The 26,604-nt window shown below is 39.7% G+C and overlaps 1 protein-coding gene across 3 annotated transcripts in view; it reads left to right on the top strand.

The window, feature by feature from the left end:
* Positions 1–26,604, top strand: part of elmo1 (engulfment and cell motility 1 (ced-12 homolog, C. elegans)) — an 88,911-nt gene that overhangs the window by 36,261 nt on the left and 26,046 nt on the right. For 2 of the 3 annotated variants that reach the window (XM_072369818.1, XM_072369817.1), the window contains exons 3-15: positions 45–85; positions 239–311; positions 416–466; positions 587–756; positions 5,149–5,184; positions 6,845–6,944; positions 7,353–7,504; positions 7,651–7,729; positions 8,993–9,043; positions 9,370–9,492; positions 10,682–10,810; positions 11,922–12,026; positions 13,102–13,210. In XM_072369818.1, coding sequence (XP_072225919.1) covers positions 45–85; positions 239–311; positions 416–466; positions 587–756; positions 5,149–5,184; positions 6,845–6,944; positions 7,353–7,504; positions 7,651–7,729; positions 8,993–9,043; positions 9,370–9,492; positions 10,682–10,810; positions 11,922–12,026; positions 13,102–13,210 — 1,219 coding nt within the window. The remainder of the gene's footprint in view (positions 1–44; positions 86–238; positions 312–415; positions 467–586; positions 757–5,148; positions 5,185–6,844; positions 6,945–7,352; positions 7,505–7,650; positions 7,730–8,992; positions 9,044–9,369; positions 9,493–10,681; positions 10,811–11,921; positions 12,027–13,101; positions 13,211–26,604) is intronic. The other variant, XM_072369819.1, reaches the window with a different exon arrangement.

Below are 26,604 nucleotides of genomic sequence, written 5' to 3'. Positions count from 1 at the left end.
CTTTGAACTGTGAACTAAACGTAGTTTCGCCTTTTTATTCACAGAAAAAGCCTCTCTCAGCCATCATTAAAGAAGTGTGCGAGGGGTAAGTCTGCACAAATGCATGCCTTTGCTTTTGGAAGTTATTCTCCAATGGACTTCTCCCTTTCTCTGTCTCCATACTTGAATCATTTGAGATCATTCTGCACTTTTGATGCCAATTGAAATGAAATGTTTCTCTCCATCTGACGCCTTTTAGGTGGTCCTTGGGGAACCCTGAAAACTTTGCTCTGCAGATTGCTGACGCAACAAATTTCTACATTACAGAGAAGGTTTGGTTATCTGTTTCAAACTGCAAGCAGCAGTATTCATGATTGGGAACATATTGGGCTTAGAGTGCATAATAATCTGTTTGTATTGTGGAAATCCTCCACAGAATCGCAATGACATCAAGAATGGCTCAATCCTGCGCTTAACCACCTCTCCCGTAAGTTTTAGGTGCTTTTTACTATCCAAGACAACACGGCTTTGTCCACAATCATATTTTATTTGGATGAATATTTATTTGGATATATATTCTGTGTCTTTCCCCTCTCTGCCCCTCCAGTACCAGACTGCTGTCCAGCTTCATGAACGGATCCAGTCATCGAGCATGGATGCCAAGCTGGAGGCACTGAAGGACCTGGCCAACGCGTCCCGAGACATTACCTTTGCTCAGGAGTTCATCAACTTGGACGGCATCTCCCTGCTCACTCAGATGGTGGAAAGTGGGACTGAGTAAGTCCGTTGTCTTTCCATCTCATTTGCTCAGCTGGAACAGTGTTTTCCTTTCCCTTCCACGATATCTCCATCATCCCTGTGGGATTAAATGTGACTTTGATTTGCTTGTTGATCTTTTTGAAGAAGTTCAAATTCAAATCAAAGCTTACCACCAGTTTAATATATTTTATTTGTGGCCGCTTTGCCTCTCAATATTTGTTTTCACATTACCCAACCTTACAGTGATTTGAAGCAGCATTATTTCCAAGTCATATTTATTTGATTAATTTATGTTTATCCCAGTATTCAGGTTGCATCCTACGCAGATCTTAGACTTAGACTTAGACTTCCTTTATTGTCATTGCACAAAAAACACAAGGTGAATCTTGACAACGAAATGTCGTTACTTGGCTACCAGTGTAACAGAGCTAGACCTTATTCCTATACAATAAATATGTTTTCTATAACTAAGAGCTAAGAGCTAACTATATGCAGGGTAAATAAGTATATATATATATTCATGTATATTGCACTAAGTTATTGATATATTGCACTAATTGTCAAAAGAAACATTAAACATTAGATCTCTTATCTGAGAGAATAAAAAAGTGTTTGGAATTGCACTGTGCAGTCTGACTGGTTAAGGTCGAAACAGCTCACCATCCTGCTGGCTCATTAACGCTCCTCAGATGATTGGGGTTAAGCTCCATTTGTTTTGGTTTTTTTATTCTGGTTTCTTTTCATGTGGCAGTTCCACTGTGGATGCTTTATGTGGAAATGATTCTGCGTTACAGTACGCCGGGGGTTTCATGAGACAGTTTCACTGCAACATAGGAGAGTTGTTGTGTGTGACACAACTCGTCTTCATCAGTGGAGCAGAGGTGGAGAAGGTCAACAGTTTTATGTTCCTGGAAACTGACCCCACTGAGAACATGTCATGATGATCACACAGCAGATATGAAACCTCGGGAATGACTGTAGATTCTAAAGAAACTTTGGAAGGCTATAATCCCCTGTTATCTTCTGAAATATTTCTAAAGAGGAGCTATAAATATCATCTTAACTGGAATCATCATAAACTGGTCTGGAATGTGCAAAGCCCAAGACAGGAAGACTCTGGAGCGGGTGATTAAATATCTATACCCAAGGATCAGTGAGATCTGTGAGGTTATTAAAGAAAACCACAACCTGTTCGCTTTGCTGCTAATGTGGGAATTGATGATAATAGAGAAATAATTTTCTCTGACTGAACAATTAAGTCTTTGTTGTTGTTTTGAGTATAAATGGTAGAACGTCTACTCAGTCTCTTTCTGTAAAACTATAATCAAATCAGGCTTGAATTACTAGTTTAATTTCCCAAGTCATTAGTTTTACTTTTTTTACACTCACCTTGTGACTGGTAGTTAGAGATTATTCCTGACCACGATAAAAGCGCCCGCTGCCCTGCCACGACTTTATGCCCTAATCATGGTGCAGAAAGATTTAAGTGGACATGAAATTCTTAGAGTTGTTAATATGTTTTGACGTCCTACCAGGAGAAGAGACTTGTTTAATGTAGGATTCTGGCATTAAAAAAGACTAACATGATGCAAATTTTGAGAATATCAATTCAAATGTACTCTGCAGCATAGCTTATGTGGACAGTACACACAACTAGACTGTCACCCCTAACACTCTCTGAAGGTGCCATCCAATATAAGGTATGGAGAAGATGTGGAGACACTGGCTTGTAAATTAAACTCCAGCTAATCTTTGTTGATCATTTTGTGTGATATTGCACCGAAAAACGAGAGCAGAGTGCTGCATTGGCTTTTGACTGTTCAGCAGATCAGATTAATCACTGTGTGAATGTGTATAGGGGGGCGGAGACACCTGGAGACTGTCTCCTCTGAAGGTTAAAGGTAGGACTTTTTCGCTGGGGTAAAATTTCCAAGTTGTGAAGCCTGGGTAGGGGAGAATGTGTGTGCTTCATCAGTACACTGCGTGCGCATATTGAGGTAAACCAAGAGAAGAGCTGCAGTACAAGTGCATTTAAAGACGCACACACACACAAGCTGATTAATGGTACAAAACTGGCAGCTGTGCAGGAGTTGCTTTTTTTATTTCACACAAAGAGAAAAGTTAGAACGAAGAATTGTTTGCTCGCATAAGAAGTTCGCACCACACTGTAAATGTGCATTCAGACGATGCCAAGTGTGCCCTTACTGCAGAGCAGTGAAAACCCAGGCATGTTGTGCAGAAGGATCCACACACTGATTTCTGCTAAAAGGTTTTAAGCAGCGAGCTGTACGAAACTGTCTTTCGCTCTGAATTCTCAAACTGTAGAGGGGAGCCGGCAGGTTTGTAATGTCAGGCCTTGGTTTGTTTTGTAGCGACGTGAAGGTTCAAGCTCCGGTCAGATATTTAACGTCTCCGGCAGAAACAACATAACAGTCTTCTATTTCAGGAAATTAGCCTCCGGCACCTTTGATATCACACTCGCCTCTTTTTGACATAAAATCATTGAGAGCTTTTCCCTTTTTTGAAAAGCGTGGTCAAATTATTAAATATTTGACCCTGTTTAATCTTACTCCAGTGAGCTGTTAAAGCAGCACTGATCTTAACTCCACTCTGCTTTTGGCTCCTTGATTAAATGTGTCTTTATGTAAATTACCATCACATTGGTTATTCAGCTCAGTTTGAAAGGGCTGTGGTGTATGTGTGAGTGTGGTTCTGCAGCATTTTCATCTCAACAAAATGAGCTTGTGAAAAACAGACATGCAGATAGGTATCAAACACACGAACGCACACACTCATTAGTGCTCCTGTCAGCCAACTTGGTGAACTGTAATTATTCAAGAGGCGCAGTGCTCGAGACTCCGGAGGGCAGAGCTGTTCTGTAATCTAATGCTTCTGCCAAAGAGGTTGTGCCATATTCATGTGGAAATGAGTTGTATGTGTGCTGCTGTGCATGTGAGTTCCAGCTGTAAAAGGCAGATATCGCCCTCTACTGATCAAACATGGAACAACAATTTTTTTCCCACTGCCTTCCTCTTTTCATCAGGCTTTTCAGCATTTAAAACAAATCATTTCAACAAGTGAAGCCTTTCTAGTGCTGATATGAGGAGTCTGTGGATTAGGATAAGTTGATCTTTCAATAATGTTTGATAGCAACGGAAGATTGCCAATATGTTCTGAAAACAGAGCAGTGGCATAACATTTGGGATAATGGGGTCTTCTGACTGTCCACATTGGTCACATGCTGATGTTTTTTTCTTTTATTCAATGTTATTAGTGTGATACTTTAAACTGCAGAGGTCTGTGTTTTACACAGACTTAAGCAGAACAACTAATCCTTACTTTGCTTTGACATGCTTGTAGTTCAGAGTGTGCGGTGCAACTCCAACCACTTTATCAAGAGGGAGGATTTCTTTTGAACGTGATGGGGATAAGAATTCAAATGATGGCTTAAAAGAGTGGGCTCTCCTAGTTTTTTTAATTTTATCTTATTTTATTACTCATTTAGTGTTACTTTTTCCTATAAATTTGGTCCTATTGGTCAAGATTTAAAGTGCCGTCAGTCCAATTTAACCTTGATGTCATTGTGGTTTTCATTAATGGTGCTTTACCTGAAGAATAGCATTTTGTTTTTTCCTGGCATCAGTATGGTTTCCTTCACGGCTCCACAAAACACAACTTAAACATCATATTTTGAATAAGATAAAGCCCTGATTGTATAACCTCTGCGTCATCTGACAAAATCGCCATTTAAGTAACTTAAACACAACCTGTGAATCCAGCTATATTAACATGAACCATGAGCTCCCACAGAGAACGTCAGAAGTGACAAAACGTCACACAGTCTACAGGATCCAATAAACAATGGTTATAACTTGATTTCTATTCCCATATATATCTACTAGGATAATTGTCCAGTCCTAAAACTAGCATAACGCTACACTAGCTGTTTAGATTACTGTAGTTTGTTATTCATTTTCTTTTGCATGTGGCTGCAGCACTTTGCTGTACAGTCTGATATGCTGCAGAAAATGTACAAGCAGGTAAAATTTATGCAGGTTCGCTTTTCTTGTTTAGATTCAAGCTGTTCTGCTCATGTTCGAAATGTGCAAGCTTGATTTTTATTGTCCTCTCTACTTGAGCTTGCTGTGTGAACAGAAAATTTGCAGAAAGCTGCCTTTTCAACTGTCTCTGCTTTGCATGCTTCCAGGGCCTGAACGGGTTTACTGGTCAGAGGTGTTTACTTTGAGTCTAAAAAAGAAAAAATAAGAGAATCTAAGTGGTATAGAATATGCTTGTATTTGAATTTGTACAAAAAGAATACTTTCACTTAATGCTCTGTGCTGGCTGAATCTTTAAGTTTTTGTTGTGTGTTTCCCACCTTTGACACCAAAGTTTCTTAAATCTTTGCAGGCGCTATCAGAAACTACAGAAGATTATGAAGCCCTGGTAAGCCCCTCCCTTTCCCACTGCCCCAACCCCCACCCCACTCCCAACGGGTGACGTCATCGGCTCTTTGCTCTTCCTAACCTGCTGGTCGAGTCTGCATGATAAAGACTCTGGCCCCGGTGCCTTATGAGAATTTTTTTTAACACAGCCATTTACAGGCTTCCATTCTGAAATCCGTGTTGCACTTTAATTTCTTGCATGTGGTTTTGGGCAACAGATATAAACAACAACAACTACAACATAAATAATTTTTTCAATTTTACACAACAACCTGGAAAAAGGCCAAGATTTAATTCTGAGATTATACAGCTGTGAAGAATACATTAAAACCATCAAATTGCTTCTTTTGTAATTAAAGCTTTGGCTCACCTACATTATGATTTCTAGTGAATATCAGCGCTAGCACTGAATTAAATCTTGGTGTTCTTTGCAAAGGGGTATTCAGGATGAGGTGTTTGTGCTCTCTGAGCCTGTCTTTACTTTTGATTTTTACCTTGTCAGCCAATAGCTTTTTATCACCAATGGATCATCACACATCCTTCAGCAAGATTTTCTTCTTTTGATTTACCTCGAATATTCTGTACTCCAGTTTCAGTATTCAGTGACTTAAAGTTGCACTTTGTGGTTTGTCTAAATGCCCAGTACCACGTTTGAAATTCTCTGCGTTCTTCAGCTGTGGGTAACTAATGTCCATGTGACTCTTCGCTAATCATGTACCATGCAGCAATACTGACCCATAATATTATGTTTCATTGCTTGTATAGCAATATCTTTGCATGAAAGGGCTTTTTTTTTAAAAATCATTTAATGTTTCTTTTCTAATCTGATGCTGAACACCAGGTTTATCAACCCTGCAGATAAAACCTGACATCTTATAAAAACACATCCATTTCTTTTTCCCTCTCAGACATTTTTTAGTATACAGTATTTGTGTCCTAAACAATTATTATGCTTTATTAAAGCATGGTAGGTTTGCACATTTTAATGTTAAACTGTGCAGGACAATTTCTGCAATTCCATCTGTAAGCATTAGAGGTCAGCATTGTCAGATCTATGATAAAACCATAAACCAACCCAAATCTTAAACTTTTCATAACAGTTTGGCCGATAGCAGAAGTAACCTCAAGTTCTTTCTTACTACGAGTAATGAGCAGGCAAAAGCTGATCCCTGGATATGTCATCAAGTTCTTCCAGCAGTACCATGCGAAGCTGCTGTTTAATGTGTTCCTTGCTTTGGCCTCCTGTGACTATCGCCGAATGATTTATTTCTCCTGATATTTGTGTAACTGCATGACTTCGCTCTATATTATAGCTTTCTGGTCCTGATCGAACGCCGCCCGGCTCCTGCTGTCCCTCTGACGGTCTCTGCTGTTTGCTGACAGCCATTCTGTCTGTGTTGCATCTCAAACCTCTTCACCATTTTCTCCTCTTTCCTTGCCTCTGTCTTTCTCAGTCTTTCTGCAGCAAGCCAGGTTGCAGCATTGAACTTATGTTCATCTGCACCCCCTGCTCTCCGCCACCTCTCTCTGTCTCTGCCGACCGCTCATTCCTTTCTGTGTATCAAGCCATCTGGGCTTTGCAGCTATACACTGCTCCAAGCCATCTGGTAGAGAGAAGTTTCCTATGGTTTCTGTGTGTGTTTGTGTGTGTTGTCCTGTAGTTTTGGTGACCTGCTGTCCTTCACTCTGACGGCCTTTGTCGAGCTGATGGATCATGGGATCGTCTCCTGGGACACGTTCTCTGTGGCTTTCATCAAGAAGGTCAGCCAGGAAAATGTCGCATTAAGCAGGGCCAGGCTTTAAGAAGAGTTTGCACTCATTATGCTATTTTCATACTGTACACTGGCCAGAAAACCGCTAATGCAACAGTCGTATAATGACTTTCACAGCCTTTCGAATATTTGAGGTATATTAAAAGTTTTGATGCTTTGGTTCCCGATACAGTCACAAAACCAATCATTTGAAAATGGTCTTAGAGTAACAAAAGCTATTTCTTCTAGTATGAAGAAATAATACTAAAGTAGAGATACTTCTAAAAGATAAACTGTGAGTTTCTGTATGTTAAAAGGTATGAGATGAGGTATTTGTCAGGAGTCTTACTGCAGTTTGTCATGTAAACCATTACATGTCATTATTCATTGTATCACTTTGGCTCTTCCCTTTCTCCAGATTGCCAGCTATGTGAACAAGTCGGCCATGGACACTGCAGTGTTGCAGCGCTCCCTGGCCATCCTGGAGTCCATGGTGCTCAACAGTCAGGATCTTTACCACAAGGTGGCACAAGAGATCACCATTGGACAGCTCATCCCACATCTTCAGGGGTAAGAAGATGAATCAGTATGTGTGAACACTAATTATCCTGACTTGTTTTTGAAAGCGCTGAAGTGATAATGCTTCATTTTTCAATTTCTTAGTGGGCTTTCTTTTTTTGTTTTTCTCTTTTTTTCTTTTTCTTTTTTGATTCCAGGACTGATCAAGACATCCAAACTTACACTATTGCTGTCATCAATGCTCTGTTCCTCAAAGCTCCCGAGGAGAAGAGACAGGTGAGGCTGCACTGTGCATTATGCTGTTCACACCGCTCCGTGTTCGTCAGCATTTTTGCCCTGTAACATGATATTTATGTTTGTGTATCAGTGTCTGTTTTGGTGTCTCAGAAACCCCTTTCCTGTCACACATCTGCAGTCCAGTGCAGCAATAAGATCTCGCTGTGAGGACGTGATAAAAGGGCATCTTTCGTGCTCTTATCTTTGTTTTCTTTTGTCAAGCATTGCTCCATAGCTAATCACATGATTCCTTGCATCAGCACCACAGGGTATCCAGAGATGCGCGTTGGCATAAATAATGAATGATGCTAACCCACGGCCGTTATTTTGTGCGGTAGACAAAGTTAAAGCCATGCTAGGCAGAAATGTGCTTCACAGCATACAAAGATGAGCACGCTCTGATGTTGCAGGGCTTCTCTTGACATTTCAACAAGGTTTACTATTTGTATGCTAGATTTTCCGCTTGCCTCCTTTAGCATATCTATGGAAATCTGTTTTATATCTGCAGAGTGAACATTTCAGAATACGATGCTAACAGAAGTACCTTTACAATGTGTAGCACATTTTAGAATATGTGAGGTGTTTATGACATTATTTCGGTTCTTGGTTTTTGGTGTGTGCGCATCTACGAGGAGGAAGAATGTGTTCTTTTTGTGTGTTTGCGTGTGCGAAAGGGACTCAACCATCAGTAAAGCTATTAATATGATCCCCAAGTCTGTCACTGTTCTGCTGACTCTGCCACCAAGCACCATCACAAGCTTCACCACTGACAGAATTTTTTTTTTTTACCTCCCCTTAGACTTTTTCTCTCCCCCCCCACCACACTCACTCACTCATCCTTTCTATCTTTCTGTCTCTGACCTTGTCTCCTCACTGCACACGTCATGGTAGTTTGACGAGCACATTGTGGACATCCTAAATTGTCCCCTGACAGTAAGTGCACGCTTGATTAGCACACTTTGTAGTTTGCACTGTAGAAGACATCAGTTAGAGCATTTAGTATCCCTTTTTAAGTTTATTTCTCAGAAGGCTTCCTTATTTTATTTTTTTACACCCTGTTGCTGCATACTTTGCAGTGACCATTTTTGTTAGTTTTTCCCGCTTCAATTTTTCATGATTGCATAGAGATTCTTAATACTTGAATTTTGCCTCGAAATATTGTCCTCAACTTCATCCTTTTCTCTCTGTCTCTCTCTCTCTCTCTCTGAATTCTGTCTTTTTGTCTATCTCTGTTGCTCCCTCCTTTTCTGTACGACTCTACAGGAGATGGCCCACATTCTTGCCCAGAAGCAGCTGCGCTCCATCATTCTCACTGTAAGTTTAGCCACGTCTGTACTCTCTTAAGGATTGCATTGTACTCCACTGGCTCCTCCTGTGTCCTTTTCTCTCTTTATCTGTGTTCAGGATTCAACCTCTGCTCCTGCTGTTATCATTATGGAAAATGACTCATGATTATCAAATACTCAGTTTTTTGGGATATCTCTTGTCTCCCCATCCTGTTCCTTCATACTGCTGCCTTTATTTCATCCCAAATTATTTTGTTCTCTTTTATTGTATCTCACCACCTTCCTACAAAATTCTTTGTTTGCCTTTTCTAAATCCATTTCCTGTCTTTTTCACTGGTCCTCCATATTATACAGAATGTGATTCGTAGCCCCATAGCCATCAACGATGAGATGGCACATCAGCTGTACGTGCTGCAGGTGCTCACCTTCAACCTGCTGGAGGACCGCATGATGACCAAGATGGATCCTCAGGACCAGGTGTGGAATGATAGTTACTGGACTGTTGAACATATTTGGTGTCACCTCGTTTATGCAGATTAAACATTTATGTATGTCCCTTTTCAAAGTACAGTTACAAAAGGCTTTACAGTAAAAGTAAAATTGAACTTACAGTCCAAATACAAAATAATGAAAAAAACCACAACATACAGTGTATGTAAAGTGTAAAGCATAGAACAAATGTTATGTGCTGATGGAGAAGAGCACGGTACTGCATAAAAGGAAAATGAACAATGGTGTAAGACCCTAACACAGCAGAGTTCTACGGGACCCAGAGCCAGACTCCCATAGAGTAATGTTAGAAATACCCAAACTCCTTCATTTATTCACAAACAGAATTGATTATATCTTATAGGATAAGGCTGGTGATACTATTTACTTCTATAATTGTCAGGCAGTCTTCTGAGAAGAACTGAAGGTTCTTACTGAAGAACAGACCACAGATAGTAAAAGTTTAGAGCTGCAGTTTTGATAAATGATGTGACTGTTTTCAGTGGTAAAGTGATGCACATTTGGCACTTAAATGAGTTTATCCGGCAGAGGGAATGTGTACCGTGTGTTTGATTTACTCAGAGTACATTATGGTGCCTGTATTTATTGTGACATAATGTTTTCATTGGTTTGTTAACATCCGTGGAGTTTTACAGCACAAGGATATAACAGCCTTTGGCTGCAACAACGATACTTTATTGTAGCAAGGATCACTTTATTGCTGGCTTTGGTCTTTTCATTGCACTTTGATTACTTAGAAAATAATGTAGAGTGCCAGCAAACTTGTCTCTTTAAATTAAATGTTAACTAGGGGGAATCGTAAACAATTATAACCGACCTCTCTTACCTAATGTACAAAGAATGTTCCAAGAAAAAGAGGAGAAATATATCACAGAGGGCTCCCTCAACACGTCAGCTTAGTTTTTTTTTTTTTTTTACAGCTACTTGTTAGCTAATATTGTTATGATCATTATTATTGTCATTATTATTATTACAGGTTTGGTCTGGTAATAAAAACGGTGCAGAGAATTGGCTGTTGGCCACCTCACCTTAGGCTCTGCAGGAGCCCAGACAGCTGAGTTGAAACCAAAGAATTCTTAGATTAGAAAATGGTGAAGGTGAGAAAAGGCATCAGGATTTCTGAGCCGCACTTTGATATTCTTCTTTGCATGTGCAGGCTCAGAGAGACATCATCTTTGAGCTGCGGAGAATTGCCTTTGATGTGGAGTGCGAGCCCAACAACAGCGGCAGCATCGAGAAACGCAAGTCCATGTACACTCGCGACTACAAAAAGCTTGGCTTCATTGTAAGTTGTGCCTGTGTTTCATAAAGCTACTCGTTCTTTCTGGTTAAAATTGCCACCACTAGATACCACACCAGTATTGTAAAGTAAATGATTACATGTAGTCTGTTTCCAGTGGCTGTATGTTAACTGTTGACTTCTTTATTTATGCTTGAATTACTTCTCTCTTATTGTCTTGCCTCCACGTGTTTAAATCTGTTAATGTGCCAGATGTGTTGTGTGCTGTGTTTTAACTATAGTTTAAGTATCTAAACTAAACCCACTGTAGCTTAGCGTAAGCCGAGAGCTCTTTAAGAGCTATCCTCACCCACACTCCCACTGTTGTGTGGTCGGCAAAGAAAAGCCCAATTGGACTGTCTTGTCTCCAAAAACCCAACCTAAGAGACTCCCTCTGCTTTTTGCGCTTAACAGCTTACACACACACGCACACACACTCACACACACACAAGCCAGAAATCTTTAAATAGGATTTTTCACAAGTTAGATCATTTCTTTGCCTTCAGCTTCTTTTATTGTTGTTACAAAATGCTGGAAAATAGTCCACAAGTTCATATGAAAGTGAGGGTATTCTTTAGCGTGTTTTTCAGTTTAAGGTCTATAACTCTGCCTTTAGTCAAGCAGATTTACAAAACTTTTGAGCTGGATCTCAAATTCTTTAATTCTTCTTTCAACCCTCACTTCTTTTTCCTCGTCAAACTTCGGTCCAGTATCCCAAGTCACCTTTTTAAACTTGATAATACAGATTTTTCTAGTATTAGCCTTGATTCAAATTAGTTTTCAGTGTTATCTGAGAGGAATAAAGTATCACGGCACAAGCAGTGCTATTCTTAATTTCTAATGCAGTGTCTAGATTTTATGAAAGGCAGCTGAATGAAAGCTAGAAAATGGTTTGTTATCCCAAAGTTTATAGTTTACTGATACAGTTCTCATAAGTTTACTGATACAGTTCTCATAAGTTTACTGATACAGTTCTCATGCTTCCAGTGGCTGAAAACTGCTTAAACTGTGCGTGTGACTGCGAGCTGCTTTTGCATTCAGTTGACTATAGAGGTTAAAAGGTGGATTTGGTATTATGTGTCTCACATGTCTCGCCCCGCTCCACTGTTTCTCTCAGAATCATGTCAATCCAGCTGTGGATTTCACCCAGATTCCTCCAGGCATGCTGGCTTTGGATAACATGCTCTACTTTGCCAGACATCACCAGGATGCCTACATCAGGGTGAGCACACACACGACAAGGGTATTTCAGTGGCGTTGTATATCTCCTAGTAACCTCAACGTCCTACCAGACTTCCTCCATTCGGCTCCGTGGCTCTTTTGTAGTTTTATTTTTTTTAGCTTTTTCGTTCTTGCAGCTAAACTATATTTCATGAAGCTGCTCAGCCCAGATAAGAGGTTAATGAATTCCTTTAACATCAGGCCCAAACCAGTGCTGTTTTTGTTTTTTTTTCACATCAATCTGAACAAGATTTTAGAATCCCATCCAGCATTCTGTAACTGTATAGATTGCCTATAACATCATGGTTTACACTGGCTTTGGAGAATTTGATTTAAAACCATAAACGCTGTCACCTACTGCCCACATCTGCAAGTGTGTTTGACTCCTTTTCCTAACCTGAAAGTTAGAAAAGACATGTCTTAATTATGCCAGTTCCCTCCTTTGACTAGATGGGGAAGGCACAGCCTGCAATGGTTTCTAAATTAAACTGTTAGTTAGAATGTTTGAGACCTTTGTGATCTGCTGCCATCATCCTCATAAATGGAGGGATTTTTCTTTTTTTCTTTTGAATATCTTTTTGTTGTTTTTTGCTCCCAAACAGATAGTTTGAAGGGGTCAGATGAGTTCACAGCGACTATTAGTTTCCATTATGATTAAAGTGTTTTTGGGGACATTGCTCTGCATGAGAAGCAGTGTAACACTGTACATAAATAAAAAAATACATTTGGTCTATATTTAACCACAAAGCACTCTGCGAGTGCAGAGGTGGGCCGTAGCTGTAAAATACTTCATTTTGGTGTATGAGCGATGGATATCTTATTAGAGTGGCACCTGTCAAGAGGTGCAGTAGGTTAGCCAATGAATGAAGCTATATTAGTTAAATATATAATAAATGAATGAGTTATTCGTGCTGACATGTTGGAAGCAGAAAAAAATGGGCATCCATAAGGATCTGAAGGACTTGGGCAAAGGCCAAATTATGATGGCTGGACAACAACGTGAGAATATCTTTAAAATGTCATGGCTCTTTGTGTGACTTTTCTTGTCTGGCTTGATTCAACATGTGTCTGTCTAGATTGTTCTGGAGAATAGCAGCAGAGAAGACAAGCACGAGTGCCCGTTTGGCCGCAGCAGCATCGAGCTGACCAAGATGCTCTGCGAGATCCTGAAAGTGGGCGAGCTTCGTAAGTCTTCATCAGCAAACAGACACACACTGTACTCACTTGGTGTACTGTACACCTTTTCTCCTACTTGTCCTCATAGAATCCACAGAGCGAGTATATAGACTGAAGCAAAGAAGTGATCTGGGACTGCTTTAGCTGCAGCGATGCATGTAGTCATGTGAGGAAAATACAAGCATCTAGATATACAGGCTAACAAGTACATCCAATCTCACCCTGTTAAGATGAAAGCAGCCATTATGCTCAGTAATTGTACTGCCGGGAGTTCATTATGTAGTGATGCACCTCGCCCCCACTGAGCCCCTCTCAGCCTAATATACCGCCTCTGGGAGGCACACTGTGCAGAGAAAGAGACACTGTGCCTGCGTCCACTCCAAATTGATGTGACCTTTTCATTTGTCTTTATTTGTTTAAATGGGCGAGTTGGTCTCAGTTCCGCTCAAGACTGATCCCTGCTGCTCCCTGTAGGGAGGAAGAAGGCATTTTTAGCTCAGTTTTAAGCTGATGTGCCCTTTTCCTTTGCTCGTGTACCTTTTTTTTTTCCCCCAGAAGATTTAAACTTAACCGCATTGCAGAGTTTTGGTTGTTTTTTTTTAAGGTTTGACTGAAAATGGTTTGAAGAACCTTACACTTTTTGGCCTAGAAAAAAAGAAAGAGACATCTTTCATATTCTCTAATCTGTTCTTGACATCACCGACAAAGACAACTCTTATGTACAATGTGTCCAGAAGCTTATCTGTCTTCAACAAATTCTGTGAACACAAGATGGATTGTACTGACATGTATGCCCTGACCTGGAGGGACAGGCTGGATGATGGGACGGATAAGTCACCTCTCCGGTGGACTTTTTTGTTCTGTCTGTCATTTAGTAGCAATTTAAATGTAATTCTCAGTGCGTGTTTGTGTATTTGAGTCTTTGAGTCCCTGTGGTTTGTTTTAATTCAGCATGTCGCTTCAGTTTTTATCCAAATGCTCTTTTGACTCCGTCTCTTAGCAGAATTGCTTCTATGGTTTTGATCTGATTCATAGAAAAAGTGGACCAAACTTTCCCATTAATCGGGAAACATCTCTATCTCTAAGCTTTCCTTGGCATGTGGTTCTGAAATTATATCCAGGTCATTGTTCTGAATAAAACTTTTGTTTTTGAGACTTGCTTGTACAGATTCAAGTGCATGCGTTTACAAAATGCACTCAAACAATATGAACAGGACATAGAACCAGACAAACAAATTCTTCTGCTTCAAAACTGGAAATGTAACTTTTTCCTTTAATCTGACAATGATGTTGACCCTGAAGCTGAATAACATCACTGACCTTGACTTGTTTTGAGCCTCTCCAACCCCAGTGGCCGGCCAGTGTCCTCTTTACTACATCTGTTTGCCTGGGAGACTGAACTTATCATGAATTTTAATGATTCAGTTTGTATGTGTGCTTACTTGTAAAATGGAGGTACATTTATGAATAGGTAAGGTGAGCTCATAACCTGCGAAGAATCCCCTCCCTGGGATGCTATACTGTGTTGCTTTAATAACGACACATTCAGCTGCTTAACACATGACAGGAATCATTTAATCACATGTGGGTCATCCAAAAAAAAATAATAATAATGCAAAGAGCATTATATAAAGCAAATCCCTTGCAGGGAATTACTGGGTGCAGGAGGAGAGATGAAAAATATCATGACGTATTTATATTTACTGTGTCCCAAATCTTAATCTTCCCATCCATCTCTGTCACAGCTCCAATAGATATTTGTGCAGAATCTCTCTCTCTGAGGTTTATATTCATTTTATCTATATGGGAGAAGCTGCTATGTCCCAGAGTTGTCATAAACTCCATGGAATCTTCTCATGTAGAGAGTTAAGTGTGTTTTCATACACACCCCATTAGCCCTGCATATATAAACAAACACTAATGAATGTATAAGTAGGATGAATGTAACATGAGCCAGGCAGGTGCTGAGGGAGTAGCAGTGGGCCATTAATGCCTCTATGTGTGTCTGTATATAAATACAGTTTGTATGTAAGTGCTTGAGAGTGTTTTTCCTTGAGTGGGGGATGAGGGAGGAATCAGTCTCAGCTCTACTCTGTCATTCAGAGAAACAATGAAACTATTGAAGCTAATGAGGATGTTGGTGGTTGTGTCCATCTCTCTGTCATGTTTTTATCAGTTTGATAGTGTCGTCAGAATACAGCGGGGGCACTATTTCACCATTAACTTGAATCATAACCATGACATTTCAAGCCACTTTGCTTGAGTGTGATTTTTCACAATGTGGGGACAACATTTTCTCTAGTTGCATTCGCAAGTGGCTGTAAATGTTTTAGGCGACGACAGTGTTGTAATCTGATGGATTTGGCAGTTTTGGCATTGCAATTTATAGCTGACCTATGTGTCCACTGAAGATCAAATATGATAACTAATCTTGAACTTAAAAATTGACAATTGTCCAAAACTAAAGACCCTTGAGTATTAACTGCGTGGGTAATACTAAATGTCGATGTGTACTCACACTAAACTAAGATGTTTCAAATGTGTCTGCCAAACATCTACTATTTCAGTTTTTATTTTGCATTTCTTTTTTCTTAAAAATATTTTTATTTATTTTATTTTTTTGAATATATATCATCATTTTTATTTGCATTACAAACTCAGTAAATGACTACCGGAGACGTCTTGACACAATGAGTTCTCCAACTTTATGGGCAGAAGGAAAGACGGTATAAGAAATCCTTCAGGACTTAGACAAAAACAACCAAGATGCAATGAGAAAATCGACCACACTTGCAGCAGGGGTGTAGTGCTCGACATGGTTATCACCTTTTATAACACTCATAATTGTATATAGTTGTATTAAAAATGACAAATCACAGTTAGCACGACTGAATAAGAAATAGTCTCACTATGAAAGATATGGCCACAAGGAAATTCAGGGCAGAGCTATCTTCTTTCATTTAGGATGATGTGGTTTTTCCACTGCTAAAGGTGCTTTCCGGTGCTTCCGTCCTTAAGCACTTCCAATACTTCCAGCTTATTTAATTCAGTAATTCAGGAACCTTCTTAAGCAAAAAAAAAAAACATTTGACTAGACCCAGTGACTCCGAGCCTCTTGTGGACACCTAAGCCATCTAAGACTTCATTAGTGCAAAGCATAAAAATATCATGGCTGTCCTGAAGTGACAGCTTCTAAAAAATAAAAAAAACAGTAGAAAGACACTTAGTGCTGAAAAAAAGCGATGGCACTTTTCTTTTTAAAAATGTCCTCTTTCAGTGTGACATCCCTTTGTGGATAATCGCAGAAGAAGGAGACAGCAGATTAATGTTGACAGTGGTGACGTCTCTGTGGCTCATTTGCTCTCTCCATCTGTGTGAAATGCTACTTTGGCTCTGGCACTCAGACAATCTCTTCTTGTTAACTCAAGAGAATGCAACACAGAGGGATTCTGGATTTGCGGGGACTGTTGGAGTTGCCTTTCTTTTCCTCTCTCTTCTTCACGCTCAGTCTAGCTAAATTTTGAGCACTTTTCTCAGACTTGATCCTTGCTTTTGGGCATTTTTTTCTCCTCCTCATTGGCTCTGAAGAACATCTGTCCCTCTTAGACTCTTAATCCTTTCTCATGCTTTCCTCGTCTGTGTTTCTCTTCCCTTTTTATGCCATGAATTTGATGAAAATGCCGCCAGTGCACACAAATGTCGCATCTCACCATTTTATAACAGAGATAATAACAGAAAAGCTACTTGATAATTTGTTGTGAAAGTTTTCTTACTGCCCTTTGAGGTTGTAGGACTTTCCTCCATTCCACTTCTTGATTTAACAAATTTACGATTTCCCTCTTTTGCTATTGTTTAAATATCTTTTTGCAGACTTGGTCTGATGAAATGAGCTAAGCTTGTGTAGTTGAATTAGCTGTCAGCGCTCCTAGACTCTAGATAATTCATAGCACTGTGCAGGTGTCACTCTCCTCCGTTAAATCATACCTCTTCTTTCTCTCCCGCACATTTGCTGATGTCCTGCTTTAGATCCCTAAAAGATTAATTGTCCCACCGTGTTTCTGCTGGAACACGGGGCTTAATGGAATCTGTGTCTGTGAGGCGCCAAGCCATGTCTTCTCCTTCTCCCGTGTTTAAGCCGGCCCATGGAATATTTATGAAGTTATTTAGAAAGGGCCAGGCACGGTGAGTAATGGCCCTGCTTGGTGATTCACTGTGTGTCGCCTCATTGCTGAGATGGAGAGCTGGGTGGTGAGGCACGGCAGGTTCAGGCGTGGACATACACACACCGTTGCATACACTCACATGAAGCCCAAAAAGAGAGCAGACCCCTGTCTGACACACAGACACAAGAGCAGGTTCAGGCTGACAGACTGAGACTCACATGATTTCCTTGTGTATCTTACTGCCATCAATCAGAAAGCCAGAAAAGGGCATGTTCAGCACCATGGACAGATCCGCTGTATGCATTAGCTCATGAGTGAGTGTACAAGATTTTCCAGATATATCCTGTGCAATATTTAGACTGGTTTTCTGAGTGTGCTTTTTTTTATATATGTACTTTCCTTTTTTTGTTTTAGGGATTTTTTATTTTTTTGGCCCGGGTGGCATTTATTTGAAAGTTGCTCAACAGGAAGAGGGGAACGTCTCTGTCTGTAAGCTTTTTGTTTTAGCATGCACATCTTTTTAAGGAAGTTAATGTGCACATTTTCATTTTAGTTCCCTAGTTATGAGCCTTACATTAGAAAATTAGTTGGAACATTTGGAGTATTTTAAGATGTTTAGAAAAACAGACGGGTGAAAAATGAATGGGGAAGCCAATATTGTCATAGGGTCACCATGTGCCAAACGGAACAGTTACGGTGTGTCTTGCCATTTATTCTCAAAGCCTCTTGAACCAAACTGGATGAGTGGGCAGCTATTCTTTTAAGCGATTTTCGCTCATTTGCCCCTTTGATTATTATAGTAAAGAGCACTGTTGAACATGCTGGTCTAAATTTTTCCTTCATTTCAATCATGGTTGAGATCAGCTGACTGTGAATGCCATAGGGCATGATTCATATAATTTTTGTATTCATCAACCTATTCAGTGAGCCCTTGCATGTCATATGTTTTAATCAGGAGAAACATTTTTCATTATAGTATGATGCTGAATGTAGTTACTTTTCCCTTAGACGGGACAAGTAGACCAAAACCATGATGCATGCCAAGGTTTAGAATGGATAACCCTTGATACCCTATGCCCCTTAAAAGATTTTGCAGCTTGCTTTCTCTATTTTCTTGCCTTTTCTGTCTGTTTTCTTTTTATGCCTTTTCTCTCTAAGAGTTAATATTATAGCATATTGTTCCACCCTTACATTAAAAAAATTCTACAACACTATAACGTGCTAGAAGCAGGAAGTCTGTTTGAAGTGATCTTGCATGCAGAGATAGTAGCAGGCTTCATGTCCGACCTGTAAAATTGCTTTGACAAGCAGCTTGTTTACAACTAACTCAGCACTACCTGCAGTGCAGGTACCGGAGTACATCTCAGATGAACAGACAAGTGTATAGAGTTGTGCGGTGTTTTGGCTGTGAATCACCCATCACAATAGCTTCCCCAATAACCCAGTATCAATCAGGATCTAGTATGGCTAGTTGAGGGTGACTCTTGACAGTACAGACATACTTTGTGTGTGTGTGTGGTGGAAGTTCACAGAAGGTGACTCTTCCAAATCTTTCAAACTCACAAGTTGACAACTCCCACGGTAACTGTATTACTGAGATGCCTGCTGTGGTCCTACGAAAATGGAAACTAACTCCTTCACACACACACACACAAACAATCTTGGAGAAATGCCACGGTGTTAGATTGAAATACTGTTTGGACTGGCCCAAAGTGTGAGATCATCTTTTAAACACCACAGACATGCACTGTACACACACTTGCAGTCTGTCAAAATAGTATATGATGTCTGGGCATGCAATCATGCGTCAAACCTGAAACAACAACACACACTGAGTTATGATAATTCTGTCGCATTCTTGGGCTAATATGTGCTTCAGTATGTTTAAATCTAAAAAAGTCAACATTTTGATTTAAATTCTTTTTGCATCACATGATCCTACAGACAGAAATTAATTTAATCTGATTCTCCTTCATGACTCTTTATTATGAGTCTGTTATGTGGTACATTATAATCCACTGAATTATAAGTTATTTATTTTCAATTATTGATTGTTCAAGCTTGTGCAAGGCAACTTCGATATGAAAGCAGAACATTTAGTATAAATCATAACAGTAGTAGTAGATAGGGTAGACTTTCAAGTGTACCTGATTATTGGTGAGTTTCACTCTGAAATTTCATCTCTGGCCCTCAGAATTATGTTTCTTGACATGTTGAGAAGTCATGACATTTTCTAGTAATCAATAGAATACTTCAACTGTTGCTTAAGGGCAAAATATGAATCCGAATGTTTCATAAAGTGGTTACTTGCAGCGAGAAAAGTATGTTGTTGTTTTTTTTTTAATATGAATGAAAGCGTGATGGCTCCTCTATCAGCTGATTCTAGCACTAATGAAATATAAATGGGCAGAAACTTTGTGTCTATAATCAATCATTCACATGCAAGCATTAGTGTAAGCTGAGCATTAGATTTGAAGCTAATCCTTTATGAAACGGCTTCATCAAAGTTAGAGCTGCGAATATCTCCCGAAATTTTCTCTTGACGAATCGTTAGCAAAGTGGATGATGGCAAGTAAAGACACACAGACTTCCAAGTATCCTTCAGCTGAGCATCTTTTTGGCAGTCAGCAAGCACTTCACAGGGGTGTCAGCTGCAATCTCGTGTTAAAGGCAGAGATCATTCTTCCTTGTTACCACTTTGTAGCTTCAGGCTCTCACCTCTCACCACCTAAAGGCTTTTAAACTGAAGTGTACAAATAACAACAAGCTTGACAAATTGGCTATTCGAGAATCAAGTTTTTCACATCCTTGGATTTCTCAGCGTCTGTGATGGACTAAATGGTGCAGCGTCTGCATGTTTTCATACCTGGAGTTTTTGGCGTGCAATTTGTCATCAAGCTGTCACTCTAAACTATCCATCAGGTTGTCAACGGTATGTTGGATTTCCCAAAAGACTTTACTGGTAGAGAGGCCAAGTTGTCAAGGATGAAATCGGATGAAAAATAATCACTCAGGTTTATAGCTCAATGTCTAGCTCGAGTTCTTAGCCTGTTACCTTTTTTTCTTGTAGAAAAAATTTAATTCCTTTGCATGTCCTGTACATGCAGACCTGTTGTCATGCTGAAGAGGCTGGCAAAGGCACCATAAGGCGCTTCATTACTTATGGTGAAAGTGTCTTTAATTGTCTTTAAAAGATAAAAACAGGGAAAAAATGCTCAACTATTTTCAAGAGAGTTTGTTGTTATCTAGTTGCTGGTGCGAGATATGGTAGTGTGAAGCAAAAATTGTGCCATCCAGGGAATGTTTAGATTAAAAAATGGACATAATAAATGTCAGTGTACCTCACAATGAGTCAGAAGCACACCATTTTAAGGTGGTTAAGGGTACTCTCTTTTTTTCCTTAAGTGCAATCGCATATGTTAAAATGTCTTTGTGATTTGTCTTGTATAAGAAAAACTACCAGACCATTTGAGGCCAGAATCTCTGAACACAGATGTGTTTTTAGTGATAAGGACAGTGGAAGTCAACCGCCATCACAATTTATACAAGCATCTCATGTAAGTTTGCATTGGAGGGAGAATCATCTGACTGTTGCTCATCCTTTCTGGATTTATACTGGTCTAAATAAGGACTTAGCATTTTGGTAGTAACTCTTTAGGGATTTTTAAAAATAAATCATTTGTTTAATATTTGTTCTTTTTGAATATTCCATGTGATTGTAGGCTATGATGATTTTTCTTCAAAAATATTGAATACTCTATTGCGTGGTAATACTATATGATGTAGTATTTAACTTTCATTTTCTAACAGTGGATATACAGTAAGTGAATAAAGATGCAATCATCTTATCATAAATAAACGCAACACCACTGCAGTGTATATATATATATATATATCTACTTTTCCTGTCAGGTTACTCATAAGTGATATTAATTGCAGTCAAGATTCAAAGTGGGTCATTTCTGTCATTAATCATAACCACTAAGCCACTCATGTAGTGGCATTGAAGCACCAGCATGGCATTTGACGTGAAAAAAACGTGCATGCAATACAAGTGCACAGAATAGTGCCTTTGAGCAGAATCTATCTGCTCTATTATCTCACAATCCTCCGATGGAAAATAATTCTGCTCCATGCACACAGCACATGACTGGAACAAGCATAGACTTGACAATCCCCAGGAGCTGGAGACTGCTCTTTTCCTTAGCCCGTATAACCTCTCGTTCCACATTTTAGTCCATCCGGTCCAGTCCTTAGCTGTGTATGACTTCATAGTGCGCTAAAGTGCCCACCCCATCTTTGAGGTTTCAGTATTTTGTCTATGCGTTATGTCTCATCTATTATGTGACGGGAAAACTATAAGTCATTGTTCATTAGTTTTTCCAGTAATGAAGTAGCAATCTCGTAAGCATTCCACTCGTAATTAAACTGCATCAAGCACAGCAGAGACAGCTAAGAGTATAAACAAGGGTCAGAGCTGCTCTGCTGGACAAACTATGTGACAAAACATTTTCTAAATGACTTTAATCTCATTATGTTCTGAAAATGATTCTGCCAGACAAAATACACTGATAACATATTGGTTATTGGCTGACTTGCGTATCGGTCGAGCCCTCCTTTTGCTTAGCTGCCTACGGTTTTGGTGTATGAGCACATATGTGAATGTTAGCTGGAGAATTTCCCGTTTGTTTGTGTTTTTTGGGATGATTAAACAATTCTGTCTTTGCATTTTGAAAGACTCGGACAGATTGTGTTTGTTTGCAGCAGAATGAGTCACACTATTTTGAGAAATTCACAGAGTCCTCTAGCATGAGAAGTAATGTAATTTGTGGGGAGGCCCCGTATTTGATGTAAAATCCTGCTTGATATATTTAATAGATACCGCTTGCAGCAGCACAGACCTACAAAATGTACAGTCGTATGAGTTGTACAAGCTTTATTTTATGTCAGAAAGGAAAAAAGCACGATTTGATGTTCATCTCAGTCCACTGCATTCCCTACACGCCCCCAACTTGTTTTCCTTTCTCCCCATCTGTTACTCTGTTATTCTTTGCTCTTCCTCTGTCCTCTAATTCATCTTGACCATTGTGCAAGACTCTGCATGCTAAAATAGTTCAATTATGTTATTAGGCTGTGGGTGCTTTTGCATCCTCAACTCTCGTCCTCACTGACATGAGGTAACATAAGTAAAAGTAAATAAGTAAAAGTAAAAAAAAAACCATACTTTAGGCAAGGAATTGCTGCTCCATTATACAGCTCTTGCAATGTCTCTTTTTGATCTCTCATTCTGAAGCAGAGACTTTGACCACTGACCTGTTTCTGCCTCATCTAATTATCGCCAGCTTCATGGTAGAGATGCTCAGATTAGAAGAGCAAGCACGACCCATCCGCCTTACTGGTGTGGGATGGATCTCATCAAATATTTATCATTAGCATTTTACACTTCATAGAATCTTTCCTTAAAGCTCAGAGGCATTACATTTGAAAGTTGCACATTAATCCTATAATGTTAGCTGCTTTATTGATGAACTGAATTGCAGGGTCAGTCTTTTCTTAGAGGGAACAGATATCACTTTTTTTCCTGTTCTTAGGAGTGAGGATTTGGGTGTCTTAAGTCACCAGTAGGTGAAAAACACAACCCTGGGTGGGTGGTGGTGGGTTTCAGAAAGGTGGGGATTTAAATTTGGATCAAAGACTGTGTTCTCATTACATCAAATAAGACCTCAAAAATGGTGTCAAATTGCTAAAAAAAAAAGTCTCCTTTAAAGCAGTTGTTCCTACACTGTAAGCGAATATTAAAAACTGCCCAACCAATCAAACCATTTTCTCGCTTCACTTTTTAGACCAGTAGATACAGTACATTAAGACAGGCCTGATCATTTCATTGTAAGTTGCTTCTGTTTTGATGTGCTGAAATTCCAAAAGGGCAGATGGATGAAAATTATCTACAAAGTATAATTTCTTCCCAATTAGACCAAGCAGAAGGAGCTCTAAATAGATTGCTTTGCCTTGATGAACAATGTTAGGATACGTTTTTTGTTTTTTTTATCAGGATTAGATCTAATACTCATTACTTGACCCTGTTTAGTGATGCTGTGCTGTTGCTTGCTGTAGAAATGGAGGCGCAGTCAGCCTGCTAAGTCATCCATCCAGCCACATCTCTGTGTACCTGCTGCTTTTGCATCCTGTATATATGCACAAACTGAGACTGGACCGGAGAGGTGATGCTGACGAGGCTCTGTGAACGAACACACATACACACACACACTTCCCTTGTCACAGTTGGACATGAGGGCATGCTGGTATTGTAATTAGAGTGAGGATGGCACTTTGTACACCCTCACTATGTATTCATCATGTGCCGTAGCCACAAGGTGACTCTGGCGGTAGTTATGCTCACTTTCTGCACACTCACATGCTCGCATACATGCAGACAAATGCACAGCGGACCTTGACAGATGTCAAGGTGGCATTCAGCTCACATATGCCTCTCTGTCTTTCTGTCACCATGCTCTTAGGTACACACTCACACAACTGCGCACACATGCTTACTCACCCCTGTCACGTCCAGGACTGATCGTGTGGTCACCAGTTGAGTAATAAGCTGACGTCATCGAGCCTTCAGAACCCTGCCGATGAAGGGATGAGAGCTGTCCTGTGTTCTTGCTTGCACACACACACAAAGCTTCTGTCACTTGTTTACTTCAGGGACATGCTGGTGACCCCTTACCTCGCCCCCAGCACATCCCAGGGGAGGAAGGGGAGGAAATTAAAGTATTCGCGCCCTTGGGGTGATCCTACCTTCATGATGAAATTGAGTGATGCTGTGGGACATTACTGCACTGATGTGCACATTTCAGTCTGCAGTCAGAGACTTGGAAGTCCTCTCTCGAGACAGAGCTTTTGACCTGGTTTTTGTCACATTGGACATGTTGAAATCACAGGCAAACAAAGCAAGGAAAAATAGCTTGAGGTCTAAGTATTTAAGTTAAACTTAAATAAAGTTTTTTTTTTTTAATCTGGATTAAACAGTTTACCTAGATCTTCATGCAACATTGAAATATTAGTGTTATTTCAGTTGCTATCTGATTATTTAGAAGACGTCTGTTGGTATCCAATTTCACCTTAACAATTGTGTAAGAAATGTAAAAGTGAATTACAGAAGTGGCATCACAAGGATGCCAACGATTATTGTCCTGATGGCTTGTCTACGCAGCATCAGTGAGGAGATTTTGCTTCTCGTGTTGATGTCTTCTGCATATTAGTTCTAAGTGACAGATCTGAAGAAAGTGAAATGCAAAATGGGCCAAACATCAGCTACGTCTTAGCTGTAAAAGCAAGAAGTTTAAAGTGTATATGACTATTCTTTGCTTCAGTTTTTTTCCTTTCATTCATTAAATGTGACCATTTTGTAGTGAAATGCAGTGATAAAAGTATTGGTGCAGAGCCATAAGCCATAATGCATCCCATTCTGCTGACCCATGTGGGCATATGGTTGAGAATAACGTAAACCGGTCATCATAGTGTCCTGTTTCCCACTTTATGAGGCACAGGCACTGAACATCTGGCTGTGCAGATGGATGAAACACACACAGGACAAAGAAAACTCATTAGAGCCCATTTACCATCCATCCAGATAGTCTGCTGTGGACCCATATGCTTTGCTGAAAAGAGTCATAAATTGTGACTTTAATTGAGTTAGAGTTCATATCTGCTTGGCCGCTTCGTGCTGTGTTATCAGGGAGAGTTTGGTGTGTACGTGTGTGTGTGTGTGTGTGTGTATGTGTGTGTGCACATTCGTGCCACTGGTGTCCAGTCATCCATATCGCTCAGATGTGCCAACTTTCTCAATAATTTCGGGGACAATGCTCACGGTGCTATGCAGTTTAAAAATATCTCTATTTTTACATTTTTATATGATAGTGCCAGTGAAAACAAATCGGTGGAGAATGTTCTTTTTATTTTGTGCAACTGGGATTTTTGCATCTTTAAAATTAAATGAGCAACTGTTGAGACAAATCAGTGTTCAAGCAGTGGACATTGTTCCAGTGCTTTAATCTGGACTCACTGAACGAAACATAACATTTGTAGTTGGAGGTGTGACACTCCCAGAAATAAAAGTAATGGACTCCCAGAGTGAATGAAACCCCAGAGCCTATTATTTTAAGTGCAGTTATTTGAACAATATTTATTCTGTTGAATCTAAATTCCTGTAGGCTTACAAGGTGGGAAGGCAATTTAGATTTTTGCTGCATTGGTTTTATTATTTTTATTGATACAGCTCATGGTGCTACACCTGAAAACAATAGCTCCTCTTCTTTCCTCAGTATATCTTCCTTAAAGTCAGCAGTGACCTTTTGAGGTATGTAGGAAGTTTCCTTAAAGGTTCCCAGTTGCCACATGTAGATAGAAACAGGTCTTCAGCCTCAAATTGAGCTCACACACACACACACACACACACACACACACACACACACACAAATGACCTGTCAGCACATTTTATTCAGATCCATATGTCCGAGTATTTTTTCACACTTTGTTCTTGTGTGCATGTTTTTGCGTCATTATCAGTCAGAACAATGCTAAAGCTTTGCTCCAGTTAAAAAAACAAAAAACAAAAAAATGAAATAAATGAAATTTAGGGCGGTTTAAGGTCAGTAGGGCTTAAAGCTATGGTTACCTAATCATGGTAACATGACTTTGCACTCACACTGTTCCATCTCCATTCAGATGGAGAATTTTAAGTGCTTTCATGCAGCAGTGAGGATGATTCAGCTGTGGCATTTCAGCTTGTTTGGATGCATGTGCAGGGCTGAAAAAGGAGGTACTAATTTGTCCATATTTTCCCCTCCATATGGTTTACATTGCAAAAACCATCCATTCAACTAGCTATTAAATCCTGAAGGCAGAGTGAAATATTTTTGTGCTATATTTGAAATAAATGGCTTTGAGCTTTTAGCTTACACATCCTGATAACTAATGCAGATATTTCAGCCATTTCTGTACATGCAGTAAAACATGAATAAGCTACGAGTCAAGTCTTACCTGCTGGGGTATCAAAAGACAGTTGGAGACATTGTCTTAAACTGCCATTTGCACACTGTAATCATTTTTCCTTCCAAAAAAAATGTGTTGATGGTGTTTGTTTGACTGAAAGTATTCAGTGATCCGCGTTCTCTGTCTGCTTTGGTGAGAATAATCTGTTGCAGAACAGTTTGTGAACCACTTTGAGTATAAGCT

Source organism: Leuresthes tenuis, unplaced genomic scaffold, assembly GCF_036924035.1.
Source record: "Leuresthes tenuis unplaced genomic scaffold, fLeuTen1.0.hap1 SCAF_18, whole genome shotgun sequence".
Classification (NCBI taxonomy): Eukaryota; Metazoa; Chordata; class Actinopteri; order Atheriniformes; family Atherinopsidae; genus Leuresthes; species Leuresthes tenuis.
This window is presented reverse-complemented; position numbering and strand designations above follow the sequence as displayed.